The sequence below is a fragment of the Myxine glutinosa genome, chromosome 2 (assembly GCF_964187855.1).
Source record: "Myxine glutinosa chromosome 2, kmMyxGlut1.1, whole genome shotgun sequence".
Taxonomy (NCBI): Eukaryota; Metazoa; Chordata; class Myxini; order Myxiniformes; family Myxinidae; genus Myxine; species Myxine glutinosa.
In genome coordinates this window covers 121,756,059-121,782,600 of record NC_136262.1, presented here as the reverse complement: position 1 = coordinate 121,782,600, position 26,542 = coordinate 121,756,059, and the positions used below count along the sequence as shown (strand labels likewise).

The following is a 26,542-nucleotide window of genomic DNA, read 5'->3' as shown; positions in this document are numbered from 1 at the left end:
ACCATGGCTCCTGTAACCCACTGCAGGTGCTATAACCCAGTGCGGGTCCTACAACCCACTGCGGGTCCTATAACCCACTGTGGGCCCTATAACCCACTGTGGGCCCTATAACCCACTGCGGGTCCTATAACCCACTGTGGGTCATTTAACCCAATGTGGGTCCCCTATCCCTCTACGGGTCGCCTGACCCACCTCGGGTCTTCTAACCCACACAATCTTAACCGCTGGACGTGGACTGGAAGGAAAGCTACCGGTCTGTAGCCCTTGAGCCAGACCCCAAAATTTTCGGTGTCGGTCTCAGTCAGAGGGAGCAAGGCTAATTGTGATTTTTAGCAAGGCCAGGGTCCCGAGAGATGGAAAAGGTAGTTTGGTCCACGGGAATGCGTCCGAATGGATTGCTGTTCGACAAATGGACATAGAAGAATCCACCCAAGAATGCTTGATACACATCAGGGTGTTCCACTGGAAGATTTGTCACCTGGGCACAGTATGCTGGTAAATATCAAGCATAGTTCACTTTGTCATAGGTGAAACACCAAGGGATCATGGATTGTATGGCTGAGAGATGTAACTACCAGTTCCCTTCTCCCGTGTCTCTTCCGCTCCCGGTTCCTCCGGCGAGGAAGCTTTGTTTAAAGTTTTGTTTAAATATTGTTTAAACTTGTTTAAACTTTCTATTCAGTGGTTTATTACAACATGCTTTTTTTCTTGCGACTTAAGACTTTCTTCAATTTCCTCATCAAATCATTCCATTTTTTAAAAAACATTAAATCTCCTCCAATTCTTCCTCTCTACATTCTCTAAACTCAGAATCATTCCACACCTCCTCCAAATGTTTTCAAACGGATCTCGAACTTGAAAATGACAATAAACCCAGTTTTGTAATAAATGTTCGTTTGTCATGAATCGTCCAACACTTTCTTAACTCCCCCTCACCCCTCCCCTCAAAAACACCTCCCTCCCATCCTAAACTTCTCCCTCCCATTATAATCTCCCCCTCGCCCCAGCCTTTCAAAACTCCCCCCTCACCCCTCCCCTTCAAAACTCCCCCCTCGACCTCCCCTTCAAAACTCCGCCCTCCCCTTAAAATCTCCTCCTCCTACCATTTTTCTCCAATTCTCCCCTCTCCCCCCCCCCTCCTCCACAAAGCTGCCTCCTCCCCACTTCCTCTCCCTTCCAACTCACACCTCCACCTCCTCCAACCTTCTGACTCGCTCTGCCCCCCTCCTCAAACAACACCTCCCTGTGCCTCTTCCCATCACCATCAAACCTTTTGTCCTCCTCATCCTTCCCTTTCTCCTAGCTCTTCTGCAATCTCCGACACACCTTCAACAGCTCTCCCTACCTCCCACTCTCACCCCTCATCTTAGCATACCCCTCCCCTCCCCTATCCTGTATCCGATGCTCACCCTCCCTCTTCCTTTACGGTATGTACCTCAAACATCCAGGGCCTTCACTCAAACCTGATTGATATCTCCATGCAGGTTGCTTCTGACAAACCAGACTTAATCTGCTGAACAGAAACTTTCCTCCTTCAATATGTCTCTGATTCCTTACTATCTCTTCCTGGTATGATAGACCTCAGCCTTGTCCTGGAGGTGGGGTTGCTATCTTTATCAAAAACTCTCTTCCTCACTCTCCCTGCACTGCCCTCTCTCCACCACACCCCCAGGAGTACCTCTGGCTACGGCTTCCCCTCTGCTCCCACCTTTTGTTCATATGTGTGTTGTACCATCCACCAAACAGTGATAACTCCATCTACATTTCGCTGTCTGACAACATGGACCAACTTCTATCAACTCATCCCAACTCTCTCTTCCTCACATGTGGCGATTTCAACTGTCATCATGCCAGTTGGCTGGGTGTCGGTTCCTCTCTCACCAGCCACGGCACCTCAGCAAAGAACTTCTGCGACTCATTGGGACTGACACAATCTGTCAATTTCCCGACCCGGATCTCAGTCAATGGAGTATCTTCTCTTCTAGACTTGCTTATGACTAACAACTTCCCTGCAAATCTCTGCTGCTCTTCTTCTGCTCCAATCAGTTCTTCTGATCATGTGCTTGTTAAAGTGGACATCTCTCTGGCCATTCTCAGAGAACCTCCTCAGCGTCAACGAGTCTGGCATTTCACTCAGGCCGACTGGCATGGTCTTCAACTTCAAGCAGCCATCAATCATCTGGACTTGTCTCCCATCTCCATTGCCTCGGACATCAACTCGTCCAGGGAATTCCTCCAAAGTAAACTGCTCTCTCTCTCATACACACATTTTCCCCATCTCATCTTCAGTTGTCATACCCTTCGTCCAGTCCATGGTACACTGAATCTTGTGGTGAGGCAGTTGCTCTGACACAACTTGCCTTCTCCTCCTGGAAGGCTATTCCAACTGAAGGCAATCTCATTTACTTTCACAAAGCCCGAAACAAGTGTGTGTCCACCCTCAGGAGAGCCAGGAATCAATATCTTTCTACTCTCAAGTCGAAATTCATTCATTCATTCATTCTCAAGACTGAACTCTCAAACCTGTATCCCTCTTCCAAATCCTGGTGGCATCTTGTCAAATCTGTTCCTGGTGTTTGTTCCCCCTCCATCCCCTCCCTTACCTCAAACAGCTACACAGGTGACTCCGCCAGTGACAAAGCTGAATGCCTCAACTCTGTGTTTGCCTCAAAACCTTGTGTCCTGAACCCATCTCTCTCTGTACCCATCGTACCCAGTTGTACACAGCTGCTCCTGGACTCTGTGTCCTTCTGTATTGACAAGGTGGAGAAGTTTCTGTCAAACCTCAACTCTGATTCTGCAACTGGACCAGACGGCATCAGCTCACAGGTCCTAAAATCCTGCTCTGTCGCTCTTTCTCACCCTCTCTCTGTTCTCTTCACCCTCTCTTTTCCTCAAGGTCATCTGCCATCTGCTTGCAAATCAGCCAACATCACTGCTTCACACAAAAAATGTGCAAAAACAGATCCTTGCAACTACAGACCAGTCAGCCTGCTCCCAATAATCAGCAAAGTCATGGAATCCATCATTGCTTCGGATATCAAATCCTTCCTCTTCTCCAATGGCTTAATCTCTGATCATCAATTTGGATTCAGACCAGGTAACTCTACTCTCAACAATGGATGGAGGTCCTCAATGCCAAACAGGAAATCAGAGCTGTCTCCCTTGAGATATCTCGTGCCTTCGATACGGTCTGGCACTCAGCTCTGCTCACCAAACACTCCTCCTATGGTATCCATGGAAATCTACACGCATGGCTTGTGGACTTCCTCTCTGGTCGTAGTCAACGTGTGGCCCTGAATATAATTCTCTCATCTCCCCTTCCTGTTCAGGCTGGAGTTCTCCAAGAGTAGATGCTAAATGTTGTTCCTGGGACAAACACATTTAACATGAGAAATCCCTATCTAATGTCGTTTACCCCCCTGTCTTTTCCCAGTTTTGGAAAACACCCCTATTAATCCAAAAGACTCTATGAGCCTTTTGGCCTTTTGAACCATGAGCTTATTGGCCTTATGAGTCAATTAATTTACTTGGGCTAATACATAATGAAGATATTTTAATTGAGCTAGGGTCGAATGGTAAACCCATCTTGATGTACCAGGCTGAACACTAACAGCTTGGAACCAATCCTTCATTGAACCTCCAAATCTCCATTCACTTACATGTAAATTTTCCTCTCACCATCACTTTTCTTCATTTCCCCTTAACACCTCTATTCCTGACCCCCTTGGTCTTATGGTACTCTTACTATCAATGATCATTGTTGTTTAGTAGACCACTGAAACAATGATCCTATAAATATTTGTTTATGTGTAGGAAATAATTTAATTCTCCTACAACTCTCTTCACCATCTAATATATTATTAAAGAAGAGGTTTGAGTTTGGTTCTTTTTCAAGATATTTTAACTGAGCTAAGATAAAATGGTAAACCTCCCTCAATGTTCTTGTTTGACCTCCTCCTCTCCCACACACCATTTTTTAATTAAAGTATATATTTTCCTGATAACCATCAAAGTTTTCCGTCCACTCAAAAATATTTCCATCTTTTTGACCTAACTCACCAGTATTTTAATTAATTCTCTTATTTGTTTTGTGAACTTTTTTACCAGTTGCCTTTTCAATAAGTCTTATTTGATATTTTTCACATTCATTATGTTTTCCATTTATATACCAAGGTTGATTACACCTCCACTCTTTAGTCTGGTTGATACTTGGTTCTATCATTTATATATTCATAAAAAAGGCGGCGGTAGCCCGTTAAAATCCCTAACCCCATTATCCTATCACTTATATATATCTTATCACTTATATATATCTTATCACTTATATATATCTTATCACTTATATATCTTATCACTTATATATCTTATCACTTATGTATATCTTATCACTTATATATATCTTATCACTTATGTATATCTTATCACTTATATATATCTTATCACTTATATATATCTTATCACTTATATATATCTTATCACTTATATATATCTTATCACTTATATATCTTATCACTTATGTATATCTTATCACTTATATATATCTTATCACTTATGTATATCTTATCACTTATATATATCTTATCACATATATATATATCTTATCACTTATATATATCTTATCACTTATATATATCTTATCACTTATATATCTTATCACTTATGTATATCTTATCACTTATATATATCTTATCACTTATATATATCTTATCACTTATATATATCTTATCACTTATATATATCTTATCACTTATATATATCTTATCACTTATATATCTTATCACTTATGTATATCTTATCACTTATATATATCTTATCACTTATATATATCTTATCACTTATATATATCTTATCACTTATATATATCTTATCACTTATATATCTTATCACTTATGTATATCTTATCACTTATATATATCTTATCACATATATATATCTTATCACTTATATATATCTTATCACTTATATATATCTTATCACTTATATATCCTATCACTTATGTATATCTTATCACTTATGTATATCTTATCACTTATGTATATCTTATCACATATATATATCTTATCACTTATATATATCTTATCACTTATATATATCTTATCACTTATATATCTTATCACTTATGTATATCTTATCACTTATATATATCTTATCACTTATATATATCTTATCACTTATATATATCTTATCACTTATATATATCTTATCACTTATATATATCTTATCACTTATATATCTTATCACTTATGTATATCTTATCACTTATATATATCTTATCACTTATATATATCTTATCACTTATATATATCTTATCACTTATATATATCTTATCACTTATATATCTTATCACTTATGTATATCTTATCACTTATATATATCTTATCACTTATGTATAACTTATCACTTATATATATCTTATCACATATATATATCTTATCACTTATATATATCTTATCACTTATATATATCTTATCACTTATATATATCTTATCACATATATATCTTATCACTTATATATATCTTATCACTTATGTATATCTTATCAGAGTTATCACTTATGTATATCTTATCACTTATATATATCTTATCACTTATGTATATCTTATCACTTATATATATCTTATCACTTATATATATCTTATCACTTATATATATCTTATCACTTATGTATATCTTATCAGTTATCACTTATATATATCTTATCACTTATGTATATCTTATCACTTATATATATCTTATCACTTATATATATCTTATCACTTATGTATATCTTATCACATATACAGACTTGGCATTTAATATGGAATATTTTTTTCTTCTTGACTTGGATATACTTTCTTTCCTCAGGATATCAATCTGGTGAGTTTCTTTTACACTTTGGTGATTTATTTGTTAAAAGAACCATGTCACTGATTGTCTGTCGCAGCAAGAAGTCAACAACAGGATTATATCACAGGTGGCGTGGCAAAATGTACGGACAGGTACATTTGACGATTGACTTCACAATTGGGTATATAAGGGTTGTTGCGTTCTGTATTAGTGGAAAACAACTGCTGCATGTCTCCAAAAGTTATTGCCGCTTCCTCTGGAGATGGTCCGTCAACTCCACAATGCTGTTTGTCATGGAGTGGTGGCTTTACGAAATTACGGCATGAAACAGCGTGCTATTGCTCGGCAGTATGGCATCACTCAAGGTCAGGTGTCAAAGATCCTGAAACGAAATGCTCAGAGGGGTGTCCCTACTCCAATGCCGAGGCCAGGACGTCACCGCAGAACCACAAGGAGGGATGATCGCCAGCTGCACCGGTTAGTCCGCACTGGCCATACCAAGACAGCTAATCGGCTTCGGGCTGAGTAGCAGCAACTGACAAATGTGCCTGTATCCAGAAGGCTAGTCAACCAACGACTGGTTCAAGCAGGCTATCGTGCCAGGCGTCCCCTGAGAAGGCTACGCCTGACCAGACAACACCGCCAGCGCCGATTGCAGTGGGCCAGAGAGCACCGTCAATGGCAGCCAGGACACTGGAATCAAGTGATCTTCAGTGACGAGTCTAGATTTCTTGTCTATCGTCAAGATGGCCGCGTCCGAGTGCGCAGACAAGTGCATGAAGCCTACAACAAAGATTGTATAGCGCCAAGAGTCCAAGCTGGAGGTGGTGGGGTGACCGTTTGGGCTGCTTTTCATGCAGGGGGCAAAACTGACCTGGTTGTTCTGAATGGCAACCTGAACCAGTTCAAGTACAGGGCCATTCTGGAAGAAACATTGCTTCCATTTGCTCGTGCAGCCTTTCGAGGAAACTTTGTCTTCCAAGATGACAATGCATGGCCTCATCATGCTCGCATGATCCAACACTTTCTTGCTGACCGTGGTGCAGAGCATATGGAGTGGCCTGCCATGTCCCCGGATATGAATCCGATAGAGAACTTGTGGGCAGAATTAACGCGTCAAATCAACAACTTTGACCAGCAGCCGCCCTCTGTGCATGAAATGCAGCAGGCTATTGTCACTGCATGGCAAGTGTTTCCTGTCCAAACCTTGGAAAATGTCGTGAACAGCATGCCTCAACGTGTACATGCTCTCCTGAATGCTGGTGGGGGTTACACGAAGTACTGAACTGTAATTTTACTGTCCGTAATTCCCAGTCATAATTTAACTTTTGTTTTTGTTAAAAAATTTTTTGGCTAATGTGCAAAATAAAGAGATACTTCTGGAAAACATACAGAAGTTTAACACAGTACTGTACGCGAATTGAGTTTGATATCAGTTTACATCACTTTCAAGGATCAATTTATTTGTTTCGAAATGTCAAATGTGGTTTTTGTTTCTTTTAAAGGTCACATTAACAAAATCTAGAATAATTTCAATATAATTCCAATGAACTTTTGGTTCTAAGACATCTTGAAAATTAAGTTCACCCCCACAAAAAAAATATTCCATATTAAATGCCAAGTCTGTATATCTTATCACTTATATATATCATCACTTATGTATATCTTATCACATATATCTTATCACTTATGTATATCTTATCACTTATATATATCTTATCACTTATGTATATCTTATCACTTATATATATCTTATCACTTATATATATTGTTACGGTCTGCGGATTAGATGTTATTTTTACCGAGCGGAGGTACCACGGCCGAATAGTTCTTCCCCGATTCACCCGATTCACCCAGACGTTGGCCGTATCGCGCCACAGCTACTCAATATGGAAAAGACTAAGACGACGAATGCAAAGAGGAAGAAGAAGAAGACGTACATAAGAGTAACGGGGTTTATTATTATTTACACACACATAAGCAAAAAGAGCAGTCACGGGTATTCACAGCGGACATGAAAAAAACAGGTAACACAGTGCAAATTACTAGCTTATACAGACTTAATTACCTACCCAGGACAGAACAAACAAAGACGACTCACACGGGGAATGATGATAGGAATTGGCTGGAAGGAGAGGAAAGTCCAATTGGTTCGGCAGCACGAATCGGCGCGTTGGGCAGCCGCCGTTCCTCCGCGGCCCTGCTCCAAACCGCCGTCCAGGCCCCAAATGGCTGGCGAGCGTGGTGGCTGCTGGGGACGCTGCTGCTGCTGCTGCTGTAGACGCTGCCGCTGGCGAGCAAGGTGACGAATAGCAGGCTTTTGCACTTCCCTGGATGACCTCTGCTTTTGGGACCTCACAACTCAGCTCTTGTCATAGCTCATCTCAGATCTCAGCTCATCTCTCGTAAAAGCTCCTCTCCTTTCTCAGCCCATCTCATGTCTCAGCTCATCTCTCGTAAAAGCTCCTCTCCTTTCTCAGCCCATCTCATGTCTCTCTCGGGAACGTCCCGCGGCGGGTTATATAGCCCCCGCCCCTCAACCTTTGCGAACCTCCTTGCTGTTCCTTTCCACACCCTCTCCAAGTCCAACCCCTTGTTCGTGGTTGGTTGAGTGGGGCTGACTCACTCCTCCCCTCTCTGACGAGGTGGGGACCCGCCTTTCTTCCCCAACCCTGCCTCGTGGTCAATGGCGGCAATTGGAGGGGATGTAATTGGCAATCGAGGCTTGGCAATGACGAAAGGGGGAAATGGAGGTTTTTGGGAATGGGAATGAAGGGAATCTATCTCTTTTACTTGGTGCAATGGAGTGTCATGTTACTGGAAGACAAGGCCTTACTCTAAAACACATAATAAAGATATAAGCTACTGAACAAGGGTTTTATCGTGTCCTTCAATGTGGTGTTTCATGGAATTAACAACCGGGACGCCCTTTTTACCTTTACACAACTCTGGAGGCAGGAGGGGCCATAATCAACAATGTTACACAGCAATTTCCAATACAATACACACAATCAAAAACATACAATCCTCATATCCGCAACAATATCTTATCACTTATATATCTTATCACTTATATACTTATATAACCATAAGGGAGACGATCAATTCCATTTTCTAAAATAAACCTCTTATCATCAAAAGCCCCCAATGCTTTCTTATTCACCTCTTCTGAATATAATTGATGTTTATAACTTCTTATTCCATTAATCTTTCTAAACTCTTCTTTCTTTGTTGTTAAACAGTTATAATAATCCGTAAAGTTTATTGTTTCTTCAATAACATTTTTCTTTATACCTTTTAACTTCTTATCAGTCTTTTCAACGTTATTCACAATGTATTTATAAGCATAAGCCTTGGACCTCAATCCCACAAATTCACTCATAACATTTCCTCCCAATTCATCCTTAAACTTTCCAATCACCCTTTTATTTTTAGAAGAGAACAATCCACTCTCTGGACTATAATTACTAGTGTCATAGATATTGATGTCCTCCTTCATGTCTGAATAAACATCATCAGTATTGATCTTCAAAATAAAACTATCTGTATCCATATAAAGTAGATTAACATCATTTTGATATTTCTTCCTCAAGTTATTGTAAAAATAATCATACATTAATGACTTTGATAAATCAAGAATTGATGTTCCAATATAAATAGGTTTGTCCATTTCAATACTCTCTTTAACCAAATGGATCGCACAAAAGTTCTCAGTAAAGACCTCAGCTCTAGTAAAACTTGGTCTATTAATTAATTTTGATGCTTGTTCCCAAGATGTTGTTAGTCTGATATTTTGTCTTTTCCTCACGTTCTCCATGGTCTTACCAAAGACCGCATTATTCATCAATTTATAAAAGTCTTTCTCAAAATCTGTTTTTGACTCTGTTCTTCTTTGTGTATTAAAATCAATGTACTCCTTTAGCCAATGACTTTGATTGAACTTTAGAACCCTGTGGATCTTCTCTACTCTTAGACCTTTTGATAAATATTGTCGCAAATTTCTTTGGTGTAGAACATAAATTTTCTTGTTATATAATGTAGTAAGTAATTTTTCTGTTGATTCACCTATATCAAACTTATGTATTTTTCAAACAAAGTTATTTTTCTGTTGGTAATCACTCAACCATTCTTTCTTTGGACTTTCTTTCTCACAAGCAAATGGAAGATCTTTATGTTTGATATGAAGTTCTTCAGGATATTTTAAATCGACCTCAAAATAATAACCAACCTTTGAATCATCCAATTCTTTTTGTGTAGAGATACATACATCTTGTAAAACCTTTTTGTAGTCTTTTTCCTTTACCCATCTAAGTTTTCCATAAGGAAGAGCCTGAGACATTGCCCAGCCATACAGGTTGTTCGCGTCATAGTACATCAAGTAAGAACTCTTTTTCGTTGAATCATAATTTGGAAGATATTTGTTATTTGCTTTTGCATATCTACTCGAGCAGACTTGTGAAATTCCACCTCTTTTTGCCTTTTCAATCATCAAAAGCATATCGACATGGGTTATCAAATCCAAAGCTTGTTTTGTCATTTTCAACATCGCGCTCCAAGCCAATCCAGGTGCTGTGTAGTAGTGAGCAGGATCCAATCCATATCCAGTGTGACAAACAGATCTAAAGGCTTCAAATACATCAGCCAATAAAAGCACATCAGTTTTGAGATACAAATCGTGATACTCACCAAGATTCTTGATGTTATATTTTTCCCAAACATTTTGTGCGTGTACATAATCTTTATCAGATATATGACTGTTGTTTAATTTGTTATAGAAATTTTCTTTTGAAGGAAGTTGTGTTTCATTGAATCTCTCAAATGAGTCCATATAGTCATAGGGGTAAATTCCCTTTTGTGTTAGAAAATCTTTATCTGAAAAATACTCTGAAAGACATGGAAACTCTTTTAGATTTTGAACCAAGTTAGCCAATGGACTTGCCATGAATTTAAATGTATCAAGAAATCTGATATGAGTAATAGGAGATGTGTGAATTGTTTTTGTGAATGAAATGTATTTCTGATCCGTGTTAGGAATTGCTGAAATGTGTCCAGATGTCTTTGAAAGTTCATTAATAAATAGATGCGTATCATAATGAGCGTTGTTATGAAGAAAGACAGGAATGAAAGAGGGGAGTTTATAATTAATATTACAACTTTGATGAGCCGGACCTCTATATTTACCAGTGAGATGACAATGATCTCTAACCTTTAGACCTTCACCAATTTTTTCCTCACAAATATGGTGTTTTTTCTAAATTCCCTTTTCTGTTCACTCGTCAAGGACATTGGTTTATTAGTTTCTCTCATTATCTTGGTTAATCGGACACAGTCTTTTTCTAGTCGTTTCACAAACTCCTCTGGGGTATTTGAGCCTCTATACTCCTCTACCTTGTTATATTTATCACCAACAGATGATTTGATATAATAACAAAAACCGCAAGGAGTATGTTTTTGATATTTATTTGTGTATGATTATTTTGGATCTGGAGAAGCAGGATCTATTTTTTCTAGAATACTTTCAAAATCAGCATATATAACAAATGGATGTTTGATCTTTTTCTTTTCATCTTTGAATGTGATCTTTGAGCCTTCTTTAGGCATATTGATTACCGTTGATTTATGTTCACCACAATAATTTGAATGTTTATCTAATCTTTCTTGTGTATGGAAGAAGTTAAGACAACGCAAACAAATATATATTTTAATTGTTCTTTTACAGACTTGTGGTTTTATTAATTTAGCAATATCTTTGATGTATGTATATACATTCAGGTTTGTATATATACATTGTATGTATATATATGTATATATGTATGTATATATGTATGTATGTATATATATGTATGTATATATACATTATGTATATATACATTCAGGTGAACATTCATTCATTCAGGTGATGTATGTATATATACATTCAGGTGAACAACATTCAGGTTTTAAAGCTTTCTGACAATTGTAAACAAACTCATATTAATCTTCTATATTTTAATTCAGAGGAAAATTCACATTATACATACATCAAAACCACCTCTAAAAGGTGGTTTTGATGTATGTATAATGTGAATTTTCCTCTGAATTAAAATATAGAAGCTTAATATGAGTTTGTTTACAATTGTCAGAAAGCTTTAAAACCTGAATGTTGTTTGTTTCTGTTAGACCATAAACATTAACTGATAAATTATTCATCTTTTCAAATTTAGGAATATCATTTAAAGCCATAGGAAACTTTAGATCTTTCATATTTAATGTATTCTCATATTTTTTATAATGAGATACTCTTTCATCATGAAAATGTGGAGGATGTAAGTGTGCTAGAATAGACCAGAGAAAACATTTATTGTCTTTATTTTTGATATTGACAACTGCTTTTCTATTTTTGATAACACTGGGTAAATCAATGTAAGAAGAAGCTTTTAGAGGATCTGATTTAAGAATATGAATGTCTATGTAAATAATTTTTCCTATATTGAATCCACTTCCTACGATTGAATTATCCACATCTTGCTCTTGTTTAATAAGTTCATCATAGACTCCTGATGTTTTAAAATCTTGATATGAAGATATAAAGTGTGGCTCAGTTCTCATGTATGGTGTATCTATAACTCCTTCGTCCTTTCTAATTTTACTCCCATATAAAATTTAAGTGGTTTCATTTCTTTTAGTGTTTTTTCAATCAACGTTTGAACAGCAGGTTTAACTATTTCTACAGCATCAACTATAGACTCTGGTTCAGGAGGTTTGAAGTTAAAGACTCTTATTTTAATATGTCCTTTGAATGCACCATCAGAGTTTTTAGTTGTGATAAAATTTGATAAATGTAGATTTGTTTTAAGATGTATTTCGAAGCCTTTCTTGAGGATATTTTTATGACAGACAGAACAGTGTTTTGTTTCCTTCTGAATAGGAGCTAGTAGGTGAAGTAGATTAAATGTGTGTTTGTTAGTTTTAAGGTGTCTTTTGTATTGTTTATATTCTTGTTCACAAACGTCGCAATACGTTGCTTTGATCATATTTATAGAGCAAAATTATACTTAAGTAAAACACCTTTTTAGAGGCTTTTTTAAAGATGAAAGTGTGCTTAAAGTAAAACACTTATAGAAGAAAGTGCCTTTTTACAGGCTTTTTATATATGAAACTATACTTAAACTAAAACACTTTTTCACTCAGAATCATCTGAGTCATAACTATCACATGAATACTCAGAATCATACTCAGTCATCAATAAAGCTACTCTCATAACTATCATTTGAGCAAAAACTATTCGCATCATAACGATCATCTGAGTTCAATGAAATACTATCATCACCATCGTCCGAGTTCAATGAAATACTATCATCACTATCGTCCGATTCTGTCAATAAAATAGTAAAATCTTCACTGCTGTAATGACTCATATTTAATTAGCAGGAAAAATATTCCCATCAATATCTATATACTTTCTTTCATTAACAGATTCAATCTCTACATTTTTAATATCAAAAGTTATCTTTAAATAATCTCTAACTATCATGGAACGAAATGACATTTCACCAGAAATATTAACATCATTCATTTTACTTAGATCTACACCCTTTGGATTATTAAAGTAAATACAAATTTCTCCACGAGTATTGTTGATGGTCTTATCATTTTTTTTCAAAGTATCGCGATCGATCAGTTTTTCAAGCTTTGAATAAATTGCCAGGAGTAGAGGAGAAACTTTTGTTAGATTTACTTTAATGGATGTCTTTCCAGGTATAGTTAGAGCTCTTCCTTTAAATGAAATAGAGGGGCTCATGTTATTTTCCATAACTGGTTTTACCCAAAAATTTCCATATTTATCTTTGTTCAATATAACATCTTTGACATATTTTTCTATATCTTTCACCGAAGTAGAGATTGATTGAAATTTGTCTTTTGTGCTTTGAAACATTGTATTTATTAACGAATAAACTTGCGTTTAGTTTAAGTAAAAATTTTCCTTCTAAATATGATAAGTTCTGAAGGATATTTAGAATTTCCAGACTCTCCATATGATAAATTAGAGAATTGTCCGGCTTGTGATAGAATAGGGCTTAATAATGAGGGTTCATATAAACAATGTATTTTCTGTGATTTAATTTTAATTAATGATAATAAAAAAAATAAAAAAATATATAACTCTTTTAAATTAGAACCAAAAATGAATTACTTTACAAGATTAATAAGAGAGATGAATGTTAAGTATTGTGATGATAATACACCATTTCTTTCAAGGGAAGAGACTATTTGTTTGGAGGAAATGTATAAGGGTTTAATGATATTTATTATTCAAAATAATTTTAATGGAACATACAAGATACTATATAAATAAAATAATGAATTATTTTGAAATTAAACCCGAACTCAGGATAAAATATAGAGTTTCTAAAATAGCTCAAAAAAAATTAGATGACTTGTTTTCCAAATATATAAATGAATGATTTTTTACCTGTTTGGGAAAATAAGATAAAATTTAATAACCATAAGAACATTCCAAATTCATTGAGATGTCTAATAGTTGGTTCAAGCGGATGTGGAAAAACCTGTTTACTTTTAAAGATGCTCCTTGGTCCTAATTTTTTAGATTATGATAATTTAATAATTTTTACAAAGTCAAGTTTTCAACCCGAGTATCAACTACTCTCACAGGGTTTTAATGCGGGTCTTAAAAAGGAAGACATTATCGGTTTATTTAAACTTCAAAACAAACTAAATGATTATAATATTGAAGATATAATACAATTATTTTGTGATACACAGAAATCAAAATCGAAACCAAAACCCATAACTTGTATTCTCAGTGATAATACGGATGATATACCTTCACCTCAAGATTTAGAAAATTAAAAAAGAACCTCGTCATCTTTGATGATTGTGTTAATGAGAGAAACCAAACAGTAATGGACAGCTACTATACAAGAGGGAGACATTCTTCTTGTAATTGTATTTATCTTAGTCAGTCATATTTTCAACTCCCTCGGCACTCAATAAGAAACAATGCTAATACTTTTATTTTATTTAAATTAAATTCAATAGATGTAAATAATTTTTGGAGAGATAATTGCTCTACATTATGTAGTAAAAAAGAATTTGAAAATTATATGAAACACGATTGGAAAATATAAATATATTGTTGTGAAACAAGATGAGATACTAACTGATATTTTACACACATAAATGACAACAATTATTATTAATCTTGTGGGTAAATCTGCTTCAGGAAAGAACTTTCATAAATCTAAACTCTTGAATAGTAAAAATGAAAAGATTGCAAGTTTTTTTTTAAAACACCCGATGATTCGTTTTGTAGGTACTACAACCAGAGCAATGCGACCAGGAGAAGTAGAAGGGAAAGATTATTACTACATTTCAATGGAGGAACATATGCGATTGAGGAACAAAGGTCAAATATTTGAGGAGGTCTCTCTTGGTTCTACAAAATATTCACATTGTAAGAGTGAGTTAAATAAAGTAAAATCTAATGGTCTTGGGATTTTAGAAACTAATCCTGAAGGAATGAGACAAATTATTAAACATTTGCGTAGTGATGGAGTTAAGATTTTATCATTCGGTTTTGATATCGATGAGGAGACTCAACGCAAACGTATGAAAAGCAGAGATACAAGTATTAGTGAAGAAGAAATAACAACTCGTATTAATACCAATAAAGAATTTGATGAAATATTTAAAGAAAAGGATTTATTTCAACACATTTACTATAATGACGAAGAAAAGGAAAATTTTCCCATTGACCTTTACAATTCATTAAATGATATTTTTCAATAAATAAATACAGAAGATGAAAACCGAAGAAAGAGCAAGAAAGTTTAAAGAACATCAAGAGTTGGTTTCAAAAGTTGTAAAGCAACAGGAAGAGATAAAGAAGAAACGGAGACAGAAACTAACTGGTGAAGAAGCCTTTGAAAGAAAACAAGAGAAATTTTTTTAACCACTTTAAAAAACTCAACAAACGATTTCACCTACAGTTCCCACGGTAGAATTTACTCCAAAAAAACTTCAAATGCTCAAAGATTTTAGTCAAATGACAGAGCAAGAACTTGGAGAATTAGAATATGATGATGAAGGATTATTTCGGAAACTGGAGGAGGTAAATCAACCCCCTAATTATGTTGTGGAAGCTATACAAAACAATGAATATTCAGCGGATTCAAAAACCAGAGCTGGTCTCATTCCAACAGAAGAACCAGCACAGTTCTATCTTGTGAAAGAAAAGTTATTGACATTTAATGATAAATTGTTCTTTAGTTCTGCTCAACCAAATGTTGAATTAACTCCAAGATTAATGTTTCTTCTAACAAACTCCGGATTCAGCGGTTCAAAATATTTTGATGAACCACTTGATATGGAAAGAGAGGAAGATAGAGAGTATATTGAGTTGCTAAATGCACTTGATTATGGAGTTTCTGTTGCTGGTAAAAGGAAGAAGAATGAGAAGGAGAAACATATTATTGATGCTTTAAGTAAGCTTGGTTCGGGTGTTAGTTTTCTTCCAAATGACCCATCACAATTAGTTAATAGGCTATTATTGTTGTTAGGTAGTAAGAAGGCTGGAAACAACAATTGTTTTAATGAATCCTCAGCCATTTTAGATCAGTTGATGAATATGAAATTAATTAATAAATGTCAATACAAAGATATTTTATTAGATATTAAATAAGATGAGAAGCACAATTCTTAGTTTTAATTTCACAACGAGTGATTATACAGCTTCATTCCCTTACCCACAACAACTTGACCCCACAAAAGAATATGAGGCTTCTTTGTTGTCAATGGAGACTTACAATACGCTTTTTAATATCACAGAGAAAAACAACAAGTTTAGTTATAATCCAGGAAGTGGATATAAAACTATAACCGTTTCACCCGGAGCTTACGAGATTTCTCAAATATCTTCAGAAGTCTCTCGCCTTATGAAAGAAAAAGGTGATGAACCAAAAAATATTGTAATAGATATTCAAAAACACACTTCAAAATCAACTATTAAACTTAAAAATAATTATAAAGTTGATTTCATGATTGAAAATTCGTTCAGAGAGCAATTGGGTTTCTCTTCAAAAAAGATTGAAACTAACGGGACGTTTTACAGTGATAATGTCATTCAAATATCCTCCGGTATAAATTCATTGTGATTTGATTGATGGTGCTTATAACGATGGAATAAGAACAAATACAATATTTTCATTCAGCGCATACTCAACACCGATTGGTTATAAATTCAATATGGAACCAAAAAATCTTGTCTATTTACCTGTGTCAGGAAAAACTATATACAGAGTAAATTTTAGGATAACCGATCAAGATAATCGTATGATCTCCTTTAATGAAGAAATTATATCCATCAGAATTCACCTTCGTGAAGTTTTTTTTGATAAATAAATAATGGTTATTGTGAGAAAACACGAGTTGGGAAAATATAAAATAATTACAGGGGATGGGATGTTCCTTTCACCATACTATAAGGGTGAAGGTGTAGCGGCTACCGCTGGGTATACACAATCGCCTTGCACCTACCGAGGACGCGGAGCGATCACCATGCCGGGCTCGCCCAGGACGCCCGGGCACGCCCAGCCTCGCCTTTCCAGGGCTCATCCAGGACGCCCGGGCATGTCCAGACTCGCCTTTCCAGGGTTCGCCCAGAACGCCCGGGCACGCCCAGCCTCGCCTTTCCAGGGCTCATCCAGGACGCCCGGGCATGCCCGCTCTCGACTTGCCAGGCCTCGTCCAGGACGCCCGGGCATGTCCAGACTCGCCTTTCCAGGGTTCGCCCAGAACGCCCGGGCACGCCCAGCCTCGCCTTTCCAGGGCTCATCCAGGACGCCCGGGCATGCCCGCTCTCGACTTGCCAGGCCTCGTCCAGGACGCCCGGGCATGTCCAGACTCACCTTTCCAGGGTTCGCCCAGAATGCCTGGGCACGCCCAGCCTCGCCTTTCCCGGGCAAACGCTCCGGGATAATGTGTATATATATTGCTGCCCGATAAACGGGCTTTTCAGAGTACCCGAGTTGATTTGACACAATAAAGAAACTCGGACGAATTCCAGCTTTTTGTCGCGTCCATTCTTCCGATTTACGTTGGAGCGCAGCTCCTACAAAGGTATGTTTCTTGGTAGAGGATACTATAAACCAAAGAGACAACGGGGTGTGGGACATCAATTTAGAAATAAAGGAGATGGGATAATTGAAACTCTTATGGGTATTGGTTCAACCATTCTTAAACATAAAGACCTAATTGGTTCAACTGCTTCCGCCATGAGAATTGTAGCGGGTGCTATAAAGAGTACAAAAGATGCTCAAAAGGAGTCTCATAAATTACAAGCAATCAAAGAAATTTAAAAAGGCAAAACTCAACTGTCTTCACAAGAACGACAAAAAATCATGAAAATACTTGGGTCAGGGTTTCAACGATTTTAATGCTATATAAATACAAGTATGGAAGTGATTGATAGTATCTATGATTTGGATGATACAATTATCATTTCAAACTCCACGAAAAAGGAAGACTATTTTAAGGTAAATGCTATAACGGGAACAGACTGGAATTCAAATGGAACAAAAAGTTTTGAAATAAATAATCAACAAACTTACTTGAATCTCGCTGATAGTTTCTTGCTGTGCAAATTTAAATCCACTAAGGCTGCGAATAACACTAATGCTACACTCGTAAATGATTTCTTCTGGAAAATGTTTGATAGTGTTCGCCTGTATATTGGAACACAAGAGGTTGAAGCGGTTGATTATGTCTCTGCTACATGTGAAATGATGAAATTTATACTATATTCGTTTAGTGATAGAATGGGTAAGGGAGCTGTTGAAGGTTTTATTCCTGATATGTCAACGTGAACAAATGCTGACCCTGGTTATAGTCAAAGGAAGTCAATGTATCATGATGAAACAAAAGTAGAGAATAGTTTTACCGTAGCAGTACCTCTTAAAGGGATATTTGGATTTTGTGATTATGATAAAGTTTTGTATGGTCTTAAAATTAGATTTCAACTACAAAGGAATGATAATGTAAATAGGTTGCTATTTGGGGCTGAAAATGCTTTTGGCGACAATAATAAATTTGTTATTAATGATTTGTGTTGGTATATCAGTGAATATACTCCTAATCTTAAAACGGAAGAGATGTTAAATAAAAGACTTAACTCAAAGACCCCGCTAAATGTATCATACCTTAAAAGAAGATGTCTACACGTTAAACTGGAACACACTACCTACACTTGGAATTTAGGTGTTCTTCAAGGAAAGCCATGATACCTCTGGCTCATTTTAAAAAAACCAGATGGAGAGGACGGTACTAATAAGAATAATGCGCTGTGTGATAATGCTAAGGTGAAACAACTTCGGGTTTCTCTTGATGGAACATTTTATCCGCGAGATAGATTGGAAATTGATTGGGAAAAAAATGATTATGCGGAAGCCTACAAGTCTTACCAAAAGGTGTGTGAAAGTAATGGTAATAATAACCCTATTTTGGATATGGTTGCGTTTTCAAAAACTTTATACAATCTACACAATTGACCTGAGTTCTCAAAAAGAAACTATAAAGTCTAATAGAGTGGACACTTCTCTATACATTGAAAGAGGGGAGAGTGAAGAGGTTAATACATATTGTTTGCTTTTGGAAGAAACAGAATTACAGATTAATACAGATAATGGTGTTATGATTAATATCACATAGGTTTTTTCTCATAAATAAATGGTAGGGGTATATGTTAATCAAATCAATCTTAATAAATTAACATCTTGTATTCAAAATCAAAAGCCTTGTATTATTAATATTAATACAATTCAAAGAAAAGGAGCTGTAAGAATTGATGTTTTACTCACACACACACAAGTAAAAACACTAAATGATACTGGTTCACTTAAAATTAAAATGACAAAACCTATGTTAAAGAAATATTCAATAGACGAGTCAAGAGGAGGATTTCTCCCGTTTCTAATTCCTTTATTTGCTGGTTTAAGTGCGGCGGGAGCATTGACTGGTGGTATTTCAGCAGCGGTAAAAACTGCTAACGAAAGGAATGCACAACTAAAAGCTCAAAAAGAATTGGAAAGACATAACAAGGAGTTGGAGAAACAAATTAGTGGAAGTGGTGTAATTGTAGATTTTGCTCAAAAACTTGAAAGTCTACCTGAAAAAGCTAGATTATTGGTTGGAGATATGCTTTCCTCTATCGCTCAAGCGGGTGTTAAGCTAACTAAATGGGGTAATGGATTGTATCTTTCTCATAAATAAATGGATAAATGGTTTAAACAATTTGGAAAGAATACAACGTCAAATATAGAACTTGCTAAGTATTGTAAAAAACTAAAAATGGATAACGTGGTAATCTGTATGAGAGATGAATTAATACATATAAATAAGAATACAAAGAATATTATTATGAATTTAGACACACAGAATGGTTCTCATTGGGTTTGTATTCATAATAGTCAGGATAAATATTATTTTGATAGTTATGGTATGCCACCACCTTTTGAAGTAATACAATTCTTACAGAATGGTGTTTATCAAACATTTCAAGTTCAAGAAATTAATTCTAAATGTTGTGGTCAATTATGTTTATATGTATTATTTCAACTCAACAATAATGAAAATTTTAATGTCATTTTAAATCTAATATAAATGACATGTTGGAAAAGATGGCTCTATCTTTGGAGAATCCTCTCAGGATATTGATTTATCAAATTATTATACAAAGGCACAGGCTGAACGACAAAAATATAGTATAAGTAAAAATATTAATATGAAGAATACTTATAAATTAATCAATTATCCAAACCCTACAGATGCGAATGACTTAATTAGATTCAGTGATTTATCACAATATATATTTTAAAAGAAAACAGCACGTTTTGTTAAACAAGTAAAATTTACAACCACAACACCTGGTTATACTGACCATACACCTTTCCTCATTGAATTTAACTACCTGCTTACAATTGAATTTTATAAAGAAGGACATATAGTTAATATGCAAATTAATAAATGGGGGTATGATATGCCTGATTTAGGGTATAATTGGTATTTTTCAATAAGCTTAGAAGACCTACATGATTTGAATCAGTCCTGATTCAGCTGAAAGGCTAACCCCCGCTCTAGCGGGGAAAATGGCCTTAAAATGATCATTCATTCATTCATTTCATTCATTCATAAAGAAGAATATTATCCAGTTGGCGAGGATAAGGATTTATGTGGAAGTACAATTAGTAAACAACAAATACATGATTTTAAGAAAAGAAAAATATGTGATAGTTTAGCGATGGTTAGCATGACAAAGAAGGAAGGTAATGAGATAAGGATAGAAAGCCGAGGAATACAAACCGATTTGGTAGTGGGAAGATGGGGTGGTATTACCTGTCATAATATTAATCTCACATATATTTCTGATACATAAATGGCAGGAAGAAGACTACAAGAGAATTATAATTTTTGTATTCAAGGATACCTACAAGAAAAGGGTGCTCGGTATTACATACCTTATGATTTGGAGCATATACATGGGAATTTTGTCATAAAAAACTGGCCTTATGCTGATATTGCTAAACCCACAAATAGAGACTTGTTTAAAATATAAAATAAAAATGAACTTCTCAAAGTAATGAAATATAAAACTCTTTTAGAAATCATCAACAAATCTTATTGGTATCCTATTATGAGAAAAATAATTATTGATACAAGAATATCTCAAAATCCAGATGAGTATATGTATAACATTCTTTGGGGCTCAAACTCAAGGGTAGCTAGGGATGAGGAAGGAGTTGAAGAAGAGAAGGAGAAAAGAGAGGAGGAAAGAGAGAAGGAGGAGAAGGAGAAAAAGGAGAAGGAGGAAAGGGAGAAAAAGGAGGAGGAGAGGGAGAAAAAGGAGAAGGAAGAGAGGGAGGAAAGGGAGAAGGAGGAGAGAGAGAAAAAGGAGAAGGATGAAAGGGAGAAAAAGGAGGAGGAAAGAGAGAAAAAGGAGAAGGATGAAAGGGAGAAAAAGGAGAAGGATGAAAGGGAGAAAAAGGAGAAGGAGGAAAGGGAGAAAAAGGAGGAGGAAAGGGAGAAGGAGGAAAGAGAGAAAAAGGAGAAGGATGAAAGGGAGAAAAAGGAGAAGGATGAAAGGGAGAAAAAGGAGAAGGAGGAAAGGGAGAAAAGGGAGGAGAAAAGAGAGAAAAAGGAGAGGGAGAAAAGGGAGAAAAGAGAGAAGGAAGAGAGGGAGGAAAGGGAGAAAAGAGAGAAGGAGGAGAGGGAGCAAAAAGAGAGGGAGGAAAAATATAAAAAGATGGAAATCAGTGAGATTCGTAAAAGATTGAGTGTATTACAGCAAATAAATCAATCTCAACGCACCAAAGAGGAAAATAAAGAATTAACGACTCTTACTAAGATAATGATTTAAAAAATGGTTGAGATGAGTTCAGCGAGGAGATTTACATGAAGAAGACAAAGGTCATATAGTTGATGATGTTGGTGTTATTGACTTTCGTTAGTTTTTATTTGTAAATAAATGGAGGAGAGAGTGAAGGCATTCCTAAGGATTCTTTATGTTTTAAAAATAAAGATAGAAATGTATATGTTGAAAACCAAAAAGGTTTTGATACTCTGTCGGAATTTTTCTGATAAATAAAAATGAGTTATTGTCTCAAATGTAAAAAGAAAACTAAATCTAAAAATATCTCTTATGTTAAAGCTAAAAATAATAGAGTTTATCAAAAAGGAATATGTCAAGTGTGTGGCTCTAAAAAGTGCCAATTCATCTCTCCTAAAAGTGGAGGAGACATACAAAAGTTTCTGTCAGGAAGTAAATTCACAACAACTGGAATTCCTGGGGAACTACATCTACCTGGATATTCGTTCTGTGGTCCTGGAACAAACCTAGATAAAAGATTAGATGAGGCTGACAATCCTAAACCTTGGTCTAAACCTATAAATAGGGTTGATGACGTGTGTATGAAGCATGATATTGCTTCTGGGAATACCACTACATTGGATGAAAAACATGAAGCAGACAGAGAAATGTTATATAATTTGTCTTTGATACGAAATCCTACATTGAGAGAGAAAGTTGATCGGTTTATTGTTAAAAAAATGATAAGTGTCAAATTGAAACTTGGTCTTGGTTATTCACCCTAAAAAAACTATTAGACTCCAATGATGTCATCAAGGCTGAGGAGCTTTTGGCTAATGAATTACACAAACCTATAATCACAAAGTTTAAAAGAAGGAAAGTTTATTCTAAATACACCGACCACATATGGTCCGCTGATTTAATCGAATTGAATAATGACAGGGGATACAGGTATGCTTTAACCGTTATTGATTTGAGGAGTAGATTTGCCTGGGTTGTTCCGTTGAAAAACATAAAGGGTAATACTCTTATGTTAGCTTTCAGTGGAATATTTAGTAAAAGTAAAAGAAAACCAAAGACGTTATGGACTGACGAGGGAACAGAGTTCTATAACAAAATATTTATGAAATTTCTGAAGGGGAAGGGTATTAAATTATACAGCACCTTTAATGAAGGAAAGGCAGTTGTTATTGAGCGTTTTAATCGTACTTTAAAAGAGAAATTATATAAAAAATTCACACAACTCGGTTCTCAACAATGGGTGTATTTAATCCAGAATATTGTCGATAATTACAATAATACAGTTCATTCATCAACAAAATCAAAACCATCAGAAACATTTACAAAATTAGAATATGAAAGGGAGATTAATTTGAGAAAACCCAAGTTCAAAGTTGGTGATATGGTAAGAATATACAAATGGAAAAGCCATTTTGAAAAAGGTTATACAAAGAGGTGGACTAATGAATGATTTAAAATTGTTGATATAATGGATACAGTCCCTTGGACTTACAAATTATATGATATGAATGGGGAAGAAATATTAGGGGCATTTTATTCACAAGAATTACAAAAAACAAAGCTGCTAATTCATTAAACAACATTTCTATTCACCCCACCCAGATTAACTAATTTAATTAGTGGTAATAATAATAATAAAAATTAAATAAATAAATAAAAATCATAACCCACGCCCACACAGACCCCGCCCACACAGACCCCGCCCACACAGACCACACCCATCATCCCCCACCCCCTGTGCGTCCCCCACCCTTGATCCCCCCTCATCCCACCCCCACCTTCCCCACACACACAAGGGGAGGGCAGGGGTGGGGTGGGATGGGATGGGGGGGGGGGATCGATGGTGGGGGACGCACCTTCCCGTCCTTTTTCCTTTATTGTCTTTTTGTAATTAATTATTAAATAGTTGTATACAAAGCAAATATATTCATATAATATTGAAAACAAAATCTTTATATTAACAAAACATTTTTCTTGAGGTATACATTCAACTTCTCCCCAGCATAGGTCAAAGGTTGGTTCAGCAGATGTCTTCAGGTTTTGAATCTCTTTCTATTAAATACAAGAGGGGGTGAAGCAAGGAGAGAAATATATGAATGATATACCCTGAATCACCTCTTACGATGCGCAGGGATATGGTGTACCTATTCGAAATGGTGTACACACACATTGACACACACACATACACACATACAATACAGACACACACATGCTTACCTCTAAAAAATCAAGCTTAGCATCAAGATCGTTGAGTTGAAAATGTAGAGTATCACAGGTTGGCAGGAAATAAGCACTCCTTGGGAGATCAAAATCATCCCACTCAAAATTTTGGTCTTCGAGGTTAATACTGCAAACAAAATAAGGAGAAATTACTGCGCTGAAGTAAACCAGACAAAACATCACACACACACACACACACACACACACACACACACACACACACACACACACACACACACACACACACACACACACACTAAGGCAGCGTCATTTAACACCAACGTATTTTATTTAGTATCATACCTTCCACATGAATCTTCTAAGAATGGTGAAACAGGCAGGTTGTTCAAACCCATATTCAGTTCGTTGTGAATCTCTTGAGGAAAAACTTGATATTCTGCCAGGTTATTCACAATATTCGCATTGCTGTAATAAAGATAAAGGGGGATTAAGTCATGAGTTGTATAATTAATCACATACAAAACTCTCATTGAACACTTTAATTCTGAATGAAACTTACCAAAGTCCTGGTGAGTTGATAAAATCTTCATCAGAGTAAAGGACTAGGCACCACGCCAGTACTGGGAGCAAACCTAGGCACCACGCCAGTACTGGGAGCAAACCTAGGCACCACGCCAGTACTGGGAGCAAACCTAGGCACCACGCCAGTACTGGGAGCAAACCTAGGCACCACGCCAGTACTGGGAGCAAACCTAGGCACCATGCCAGTACTGGGAGCAAACCTAGGCACCACGCCAGTACTGGGAGCAAACCTAGGCACCACGCCAGTACTGGGAGCAAACCTAGGCACCACGCCAGTACTGGGAGCAAACCTAGGCACCACGCCAGTACTGGGAGCAAACCTAGGCACCACGCCAGTACTGGGAGCAAACCTAGGCACCACGCCAGTACTGAGAGCAAACCTAGGCACCACGCCAGTACTGGGAGCAAACCTAGGCACCACGCCAGTACTGGGAGCAAACCTAGGCACTACGCCAGTACTGGGAGCAAACCTAGGCACCACGCCAGTACCAGTAGAAAACATGTTGACAGAGTCCCAAGAGCTGTCTCTCAATTTCAGAAAAGGCGAAGTGTACCAAGTAAAAGTACCACGCTCTTGTTTTAATGAAACAATGATATAGTGTTTGATAACCCAGAATAAGTGTTTTATTTTATTATTTTTTTGTTTTTCAGATGAAAACGAATCAAAAGCACAGCAAAGCGATCAGCAATGAAATGAAGCCCTCTCGTTCTCGCATTCTCGGTCTAGCACTCATTCAGTCGCTCTTTCTCATTCGCTCTCTCATTCACTCGCTCTGTCTTGGTCTTCCCGCTCTTTGTCTTACACCCTCTCCCACACTCCGACACATTTGTTGAATAAAATCTGGGTTTGACACACCGAAAACGTGACTTTTTAACTTTTTCGGAATTGTTTCGTGAACGGACAGTAAAGTTGTTCTTTTTATCTCGTACACCCATCTGTGAATCTTTCATTAGTTTCCTTGCAATCCCCCCAAGGAACATTAAGAGCAGTTCAAAGGTTGTGACAAACGAGGCCTCCGGATTGATCGGATTGTTTTTATACTTTACCATCAGACAGGAAAATTAAGTTATTCCTTCTTAATGTATTTGTAAAATATCATGTGACTGTTGACTTTTTCATAACTTTTCTTTTTAAAATAGTTTGATGAACTTCATAAAATGGGTCCTGGCATTGTGAATGAAAAGACCCTACAAAGTTAATCATCCAGTTTTTGTTCCATTAAAGGTTTTTCTCTTCGTGCCGATGAACCTTTTTAATTACAGGCTCGTTGGAAGCAGATGCTTGATTGGTCCTGGAAGTTTTCAAAAGTCACTCGTTCAGGAAAAATGTTATTCCCAACATGTTTAAATGTCATTTAATAATGTAATTGCTTTGCTCCTTGTATGATTGCTATTTTATCAGACATGAATTATGATCTACACTTCTTGGGGATAGAACCTTGGCTCGTATTGATCCCAGAGTATGGGACTTGGAAATGTCGAGAGCCGCCCCAGGATGCTCGGTGTGCATGCCAGAACCCCTCAGCAGCAATGTTGATTGGGCCATTCACGTTTATTGTATGCGTGCGATAA

The 26,542-nt window shown here is 36.5% G+C and overlaps 1 protein-coding gene across 1 annotated transcript; it reads right to left on the bottom strand.

Moving 5' to 3' along the window:
• Nucleotides 1-316: 316 nt before the first annotated feature.
• On the bottom strand, nucleotides 317-26,480 carry LOC137412389 (uncharacterized). The gene is made up of 6 exons (XM_068097661.2): nucleotides 26,409-26,480; nucleotides 24,948-25,417; nucleotides 24,731-24,853; nucleotides 24,425-24,554; nucleotides 24,001-24,259; nucleotides 317-492 (listed from the first exon to the last, which is right to left on the bottom strand). Exons 1-6 carry the CDS (start codon nucleotides 26,478-26,480, stop codon nucleotides 317-319), a joined length of 1,230 nt encoding a protein of 409 aa, XP_067953762.2.
• Nucleotides 26,481-26,542: the final 62 nt, after the last annotated feature.